Source organism: Muntiacus reevesi, chromosome 1 (assembly GCF_963930625.1).
Source record: "Muntiacus reevesi chromosome 1, mMunRee1.1, whole genome shotgun sequence".
In the NCBI taxonomy this organism is placed as follows: domain Eukaryota; kingdom Metazoa; phylum Chordata; class Mammalia; order Artiodactyla; family Cervidae; genus Muntiacus; species Muntiacus reevesi.
The window spans coordinates 238,347,649-238,356,276 of record NC_089249.1 but is presented as its reverse complement, the minus strand read 5'-3'; the positions used below and the strand labels follow the sequence as shown (position 1 = coordinate 238,356,276).

The window sequence follows — 8,628 nt, the reverse complement described above, 5'->3', positions numbered from 1 at the left end:
TAGTACCCATTAGGGGATGGTTTTGCTGATGCATATCTGTGTAGTGTGCTATAATTATCTAAGATGTCTAAGAGGCTCTTTCACCATCCCACAGAATGGGGTCATAGAGTTCTAGAAGAAATGGATTTATTTTATGGGAAAGTAACTTAAACCTAAACCTGGACAATCTGGACACTTAACAACATTTAATTGTCTGTTGGGGGTATATTTGCATGTTCATTATAGAACTGTTGAATCTTAAATACTGAAGTTAGTATCTAGTTGTTTCTTAAGTTCTCACTGAAATTTAGTTTACTAGTTTTAGAGATTTTTTTTTTTCTTCGAGTCCAGTCCTAAAAGACTGTTTTCACATAGTCTGAAGAAACTGAAAGGGTGAGATTAGATTATTAAGGCGGCTCCTAGCATTAAAATATCTATAAAGACCTCCTTTCTAATGTCTGATATATATATCATTCATTCACTAACTCATTTACTGAATAAATTTTTTATAGAACACTATCTATAAGACTGAAATAAAAAATATACACATAGGCTCATTACCTCTAGAAGGTCAGTACATAAAAGGGGAGCTAGATGTTTACATGTGACATAAGACAGATAAAAAAAATAGAATATAAAGCTAGTCAATGTAAGAGAGGTAGTGAATTGTGAGTAGCCCCCCCCAAAAAACCCCAAAACAAACAAAACAAAAACTCCAAACCCAGCATAACTAAATGAAATGAGGACTCATAAGAACCTAACATTTTTTGGTCCTGACTACCTCCCTACATAATCTAATCAAGGATCACAAGATAAATCTGACAAAGTGGCAGAGGATTTAAGGGCCAATGGAAAGAGAAATTGTGGTAAACTGCTTGCATAGACCAGTTTAGGTCATTAGCTGTTGGCACTGCCTCAATTTCCCTGAAATGATTATACACCTAAGGAAGCTGAAAATAATTTGAAGACAACTCAGCAAGGAAAGCACAAGGTTTCTTGGCCATACTTGCTTGAAAGGGACCTGGTGTCTTGATTTCTTGCCAATCTGTCTTCCAAGTCTTTCCTGAGGCCTTAGCCTTGTATATGGGATTTGAAAAGGGAAATGAGTGTGAATATGAAGTCCACCTGGCAGGAACTACAAGGACAAAAGATGGTTAGAAGAAAAACAAAATGAAAAGGGTAGGCTCTGAAAATCTATGTGCATAAAAATCAATCCAAATGATTCAAATTCATACAGTTGTAAAGCTTTATCATTTCAGTACCCAAATGTTAAATGAATCCCTACCACCTCCGCTTCCCACCAAATTCAAGATCCTATACAATTTCTGTTATAGGGACTAGAAATGAACATTTAGTTGAAAACACATAAACATACACTCATTTCCACCTTTAAAAAACATTTTGGATTGAAAGTCATCAGAGTACCAATTTTAAAATAATTTTCTTAAACACATTTTGATAAGGCCACAGGAGACACTTGTCACATTGTTCAAATGCCCAATGGCAAGACTTCTAATGAGACCAAACAGGTCGCATTAAATCAACAAAGTATCTCAGAAATAAAGCCAATATGACTAAATCCAAAACAGATCACATGAAGTACCTCATGTACAATACGAACCTAGTTTAATAAATAAAGGAATCACAGGTGGCTGCACTCTGGGAGAACACGCAGTTCCTCTGGGCCCCTTCACAGTCTTCTCTGAGACTCTACTGCCACTTCAACCCGGGCAAGTCTAATGGTGCGGCCATGAAGCTTGTAGCCGTCTTGCCTTACGAATGCCACGGTGCCAGGCTGCACCCCAACACCAGCTGGCACGTGACAAATGAGTTCATGCTCATGAGGGTCATATTTGTCACCGATGGGTGTCATCTTCTCCAGGCCGTGTTTGGCGAACACACTTTTCAGCTTTGCTTCTAAAAGTGACAATCCTCGGAAGATCTTCTCCAGAGTGAGCTTCTGGTCTGCAGGCTCTGTTTCTTCAGAAATACACTCTGTAGTCTTCTCCAAAATGTCTGCAACCTCCACCAAATCCTTACAGAAACTCTGAATTCCTACAGAGAAACCAGATACTCTTACTGTTTGTAAATCACTATGCTCTCGAGGGCAGAGTTTGGGGAAGGCTCAAAGAGGTGGCTGGTATACTAGGTACCCCAGGAAATGCAAAGATTGCTACATGGGATTTGAGGATCATCACCAGTGATTACCCCTGCAACCGAACTGATGAGCCAACATTTCTCTTAGAAGACATACAACTAGAAAGCTGCCTAGGAGATGGGGAAGACTGTTAGAACCCAAGAACTAGGTAAGACTACAAAAGGTTCAGAAACCTGTCTTTTTAAAAACTTGACTTAGTTTTATATGCTTCTTTTATCTATGGGGTGAAGGACAGGGAGGCCTGGTATGCTGCAGTCCGTGGGGTTGCAAAGAGTTGGACGTGACTGAACAATGCACTAAAGGTGAGTTGTTCATCTTAACACATATTTTGAAAATTCCTGCCTGTCTCATTTGTGCTAAGGCATATATTCTCAACAGGAAGAAGACATTCATTGATAGGGGAATTATAAAAGAGGAGTTGAGAAGACTGTGCTGAGGAATAAAGGAGTGGTTATTCTTAAGAATTAGCTAAACAGGAACAGGAAAGAAATATACTCCATAGATGAGTTAAGTCTCTAAATGCCTGCTACAAAGTTGTATCTTATTGTTTGTGAGGAAATCACTCTGTTCTGTTTGCTGGAGACAGGCCATTAAGCTTGTCTAATTTTTTTAGAGTTACATAAACTTTATAAAAGTTAACTCAGTTGTTGAGAAATCTCATTACTTCCAATGCAGCATTCTTCATTTTTCTTATAGAAATGATAAGGAATATCATTTTTGTGTGGTAACACAAAAGCCTTGGTAGGAGCTGGTGAGTGGTGAAGGACTTTGTTGATCTAGTTTTAATCCAGGGACAAGTTTAAGGCCCTGTATCAAAACATGCAGCCAATAAGACAGATAATGACAGAGGAGAGATTTCCCAGGTACGTACTGTCTGGATGGAAAGGCTGCAGTTTGTTGAGCCCTGATAGTTGGAAATATGTGACTAAAACTTGGATGAAATATCAGAAACACATTTGGGGGTCAGTACTGAGTTATTTAGGAATACAATTTCGGGGTTAGTATTTATTCAGTCTTGAAACATGGTATCTAAAGCACTGAATGAGAATCAGAAGGCTAAGCCAAAGGAATGGGGTTGGATGGGACATGAATGGAGTGAATCTTGTGTATAAACAGCAGACAAAATCCAGAGAACAGGAAGAAGTATGAGTGATACAAGGGAAAGAAAAATAGATTAGGGATAAGGGATCAGTGGATTCATATCTACATCTGATGTCAAATAACTTTTTCTAGCTTGCCTATAAGAGGAGACTGGACTAAATAGTATCCAAGGGCCCCTGGGGCACTCCATTCTATGTGCAGTAAAAGTGTAATGCTCCATATTAAATTGTGAGTATAGCAAGCCATCAAAGACTGCCTTTTACCCTTGAATCTCTGTTATTCAACTAACAGTTTCATGAACAGATCTGGAACAAGATGTGGTGCATTTAGGAAAAGATTTCTGGGAGACTTTGAAATGAACCAAAAAGATTATTCAATGCCATCAGTGAAAAAAGAGATTTGATCTAGCACAGCCATCAGGGTCATCTGATTCCATGTGGTCTGAGCCTTTGAGTTGTACCTCAGCAAGCTGTACAACAGTGAGAGTAACGCAGATGATTTTTGTCTATGGTTGTGAAAGTTGTCTGCTGGAGACATAGTTAGTTACTGCATTCTGAATACAGACCAGTTTTGCTTAGATGAAGCAAATTTTAGCATTTCTGATTGCCTATGTGTCTGCTCTTTGGATTCTTTTCTGATTAATGATTCACTTCACTTGTTCATTAAATAGTTAAACAGAACTGCCTGTACAGGCACTAGAATGATAACTGTACATGCTTGAAAAATAACAAAATTCTGGTGAAAATAAAGGCAAACATTATTTCAGCAAATGGTTCATTTTCCAACATTCCCAATAAGCAGCACATAAAACCTATGGGTGTTCTGGAAGGGTACAGTATAGACTGGTTAAAACAGATGTGTTTTTTGCTAAGTGCAGCATGCAGAACTGCTAGTAAGTGCCCTAAACTAAAAAATATTTTTATTATTAATAAATCTCTCACCAAATATCTTGGCATCTTCTACACATCTCTGGGTTCGCCTTCTTATATTTTCACTGTCAGCTACAGCTCTCTGGTATCTCACCTGAGCATCAGAAGCAAAGTCAAAATGATGAGAAAACAAATGCTTATGGTAGAAAAGAAACTTTTTGTTTATTTTACAAATTTAACCCTTGGTATAGATTTTTATTAAAGTAAACAAAAACATTAGGAGTTGTGTAGGAATCTTGTATCAGCTACTCCAAATTCCCAATCAGAGCAGCAATCTCTGTTTACTACAGTTCTGACAGGCTGTCATTTACGCTGCCAGTTTGAACCCATAACAACTGTTTTCAAGCTCATTATCTTCAGAAAGAGCTTTCTTTATCATCTTCAGCCAACACTGCCACCTTCCAACTTTCTATTGTTGAACTAAACTCTAGGACAACCAAGAGTAAATTTTAAAAAGTATGTCATCTTGGGACTTCTTTGATGGTTCAGTGGTTAAGACTGCTGTTGCTGCTGCTAAGTCGCTTCAGTCATCTCCGACTCTCTGCGACCCCATAGATGGCAGCCCACCAGGCCCCTCCGTCCATGGGATTTTCCAGGCAAGAGTACTGCAGTGGGGTGCCATTGCCTTCTCCGGGTTAAGACTCCATGCTCCTAATGCAAGGGGCCCAGGTTTGATTCCTGGTCAGGGAACTAGATCCCACATGCTGCAACTAAGACCCAGCACAGCCAATAAATATGTATTAATAAAAATATGTCATCTATTTGAAGGCAATTATTTAGCCTCTTTAGTCTTTTTTTTCCCTTTCATTCTTATAATCCCTGGTTCCTTTCATTACTCTCATAAGACACACTTTCTAACCTCATGCCCTTTCTGGGTGGTCCTGCTTTGGAATTACTCTATTTCTCAAAATCTATCAGTACAGTACTGGCACACTAAGCCAGATAAGAGTCTGATTGGCAGAATAAAATGATAAATGACCACACTAATTCAACAAATGTTTATTTGAGTGTCTACTACATGCCAGGCATTGTACTTCCATTGAAACTACCAAAATATCAGATAGCTAAGTACTGTGACACACCAGGAAACTGAACAAAGATGAGTATCTGTAGCTGGTAATGTTTTTGAACTACTGCAGATTATTTTGCTCAGTATATCTAACAAGAGGCAGTAAAGAGCTAATTAGAGGAAACAATTTAAAAAACTGACTTAAAAAACTATGTGAATATTTAAGCCAGAGAGAAGATGTGATTACAGGTAACATAAACAGATAATAGAAAATATGATATGTATTTCAGACTATATGAACAGATAATATAAAATCTACCTACTGTTAAATCTTGGACTTCCTTCTCCAGTTTAACAGCTTTTAGCTTTAAGGCGCGTTCTGCAAGAGAGGGTCCCAGTTCATCAGGGGGGTCCTCAGAACTGCAGTCTTCACCAGCGGTTCTCTGAGTGGCAGTGCTGAAAGGATGCAGCCATCCCCTAGCCATGACAAACAGCCAGAGTTACAACAAAGTTCAGAGACTGGAATGCTTCCCAGATTGACTCTCTCTAGACAAAGTGCTTTCAGTTTCAGTAATTACACAAACACTTATAATGTACTTGTTAAGTGCCAGACACAGTTGACAAGATTTTTATTAAATCATTTTTTCATCTCACAATATGTGAGATAAATACTATTATCATCCCTATTTTATAGATGAGAAAACCAAAGTTCAGAGAGGCTTATGCCTTGCTCAAGATCACATAGTTAGTATTCTGTTGAATCAGGATACTGAGCATCAGGCAGTAGAAATAGCTGGAAGTGGGGACACAAAAGTCAGCAAGAGAACACCAAATTATAGTACCTAGAACCAGCAGGACAATGCCAGAAGCAAGAATTCAAAACAAAAAGTCATACAGTTCAGGTTCAGTCTCTCATTTTATAAATGGGGAAAATTAACCCCAGTAAAGGTACCTTATCAAATTGGAGTGAGGCCTAGAATTCTAAAGCTTTCTTGATCACAAGCTCTAAGTAAAAGGCTTTTATGGAAGAGAATCTGCGTTAAGAGAAAATGAGTTGGGAACTTACCATGTAAAATCAAATCAATCAAAAACTTACAAACATTTACTCTATGTTGTGGACTGTGAACAGGTGAATGAAATAGATCATATAGATATGTAGTTCAGTTTACATAAAAATTTTAGAGTAGCGATTTGTGGATCTTAGATTGCAGCAGTTTTGAACCCCCTGATCAAGGAAGTTTCCATTACACCTCCTGGGTACTCATTATTTAATTTGAAGTAAAACCATCAAGAAAATCTGTGGGTGTGAAAGATCTTTAAAACAAATAGTTTATTTATATAAACTGGCATATATTGAAGAGTGGCCACTGAGGTGAAATCTAAATGAACGCTTAGTAGGGGTAAAGGAGTTTAGTTCAAGAAAGGGATGAGGGAACCATCAGTATAAGGGTGTGGGCAAGATTACTTTTTAATCTTTCATGCTAGTCCTGAATTCAGTTATTATGATCTTATGTCAAATTATACATGATTACCAATTTTCAGTTCAGAAAATGTGGTCACCATAAATCTGGGCCACATCAAACAGGGTGAAATAGATCCTTCCTCCTAAAGTCCTAAAAAACAACATTTACCCAATTAAAAATAGGTCAAAATATCCTCAGGGCCAGTTGAAGGGAACATGGCTAGGGCCCAAGTCATGAGAAAGAGGGGGATTGTGGTGGATTCATTCAATTGCTACTCTTTCAGAACTGGAGTGGGGGGGAAATTTTATCAGAAGGAACTATTTTGCTTCCGATCACTTCCCTACACCAAAAACTGCCCAAAAGATTAGGGGGGAAAAGCTTGAAACCCAGAATTCAACCTCTCACCCTAGAGCTGGGTCAGGTGTGTTATGGTAAAAAGGCTACAAATAGTTATGCAAAATTTTCGGATATCACCGTAATTTACTTTTCAAAGATCCAACTTTACCCATCCCCCTACTCAGCAATGTTTACTTTTTCTGGTAAAGAAACTGTCAACAAGGAATCGTCCCTGAGAATAATGAACATTGGTCACTAATTTAAAAGGGCCGATTCTACAGTCCTGACTGGTTTTCAGTATGAATTCCACAACTTCATGAGTATTTAAGTTTGGAGACGTTACTCAAATTTTCTAAACCACAGTTTCCCCCGATTAAACGGGAGAATAAAAAGAGCTACCCACAGTTCTGCAATCAGCAAGATAAGTGATCAAAAAAAGCTGCTGCAATCGATGGATAAAAGCAGCCACCAGAATTTAAACTCCTGAAGGCAGGTGGAATGGCCGTTTGGCAAAGTCCAACGCCCTCCTTTTACCTACAGGAAAAGTGAAGCTCAGATATTGGTTCCCCATTATGTTCACACGGGAGGCTAGGAGAGAATCCCAATTCACCTGTAGGCACCAAAGCTGGAGAAAGGGGCGGGACGGGCACGTCCCCAATTCAGTCAGAAGAACAATTCCCACCTCCGAGGGCGTGACCTCGTATCTTCCAACATACCTCGGCCCAACAAGGAGGCGCGGCTGTGGACCTCAGTTTCCCGCTCTGTAAGATGGGGCCGTGAGTGCCCAGTTGTAGCGGCCGAGAGGTTAGAGAGGTTCCCTCGTCCTCCAGCCCCAAACTGCCCCTTCAGATAGCTCGTCCCTCATTGTCCTCAAGTTCCCAATCCCCACCTGCCTCGCTTACCTGCCCTCGGACGCGGCATGCGACGCCAGGGGCTGCATCTGCCGCCGGACCGCCCACAAGAGCCTGGCGGCCATGTTCCCACCTCGGCATACGGAGGCAGCGCATGCGCACTTGTTCCAAATGGCGAGCTACGCTCGCTTCAAAAACCACGCTTCCCAGCAGCCTTCGCGGGCGTTTTTCTCTTAGGGCCCCGGATGGGAACGCCACTTGTCGGGTTGCTCCTGGGCAGTTCCCTACCCGGTCTATAAGTAACGCAACTCTTCCGGCCACCGGCGTGTTCCTCGGGTAGGTTGGTTTCCTGTGACAAGGGAATAGGCTCAGTGGTAGGCGCGGAATACGCGGCGACCACAGGGAGTAACAGTTGTATCCTCAAGGAGCTTACATGAAGTTTTACACAACAAACAAGTGCAAACACTATATAAAGTCAAAATATGACCCTTATTTAAACGTGAGGGGCTTGGTGTTGCGGAACCCTAGAATACGATATGACCTAGTTTGGGGGCGTTTTCACAGAGGAAATAATGTTTGAACTGAAAGCGGAATAACAAGTAAATGAAAAAAGGCAAGTGGTTCAGGTAGAAGAAAACAGCATCTGCAAAGTCAAAAAGGAGCGCCTTGCAAGTAAGGGACTAAAGTACTGGAGGAGGCGGAGGAGCAACACAAGACGGTGGTTAGAGCCAGGGCTTGTGAGGAATTAAAGAAAGCCAAAGCCTGACCCTCATCTCTCACCACTCATACTCGCTTTTTTCGC

General features: G+C 40.4%; 1 protein-coding gene across 1 annotated transcript; it reads right to left on the bottom strand.

Annotated features, from left to right (window-relative positions):
- Positions 1–268: 268 nt before the first annotated feature.
- On the bottom strand, positions 269–7,989 carry GRPEL2 (GrpE like 2, mitochondrial). Its single transcript, XM_065918872.1, has 4 exons — positions 7,878–7,989; positions 5,500–5,653; positions 4,180–4,261; positions 269–2,034 (listed from the first exon to the last, which is right to left on the bottom strand). Exons 1-4 carry the CDS (start codon positions 7,949–7,951, stop codon positions 1,670–1,672), a joined length of 675 nt encoding a protein of 224 aa, XP_065774944.1. The 5' UTR covers positions 7,952–7,989; the 3' UTR covers positions 269–1,669.
- Positions 7,990–8,628: the final 639 nt, after the last annotated feature.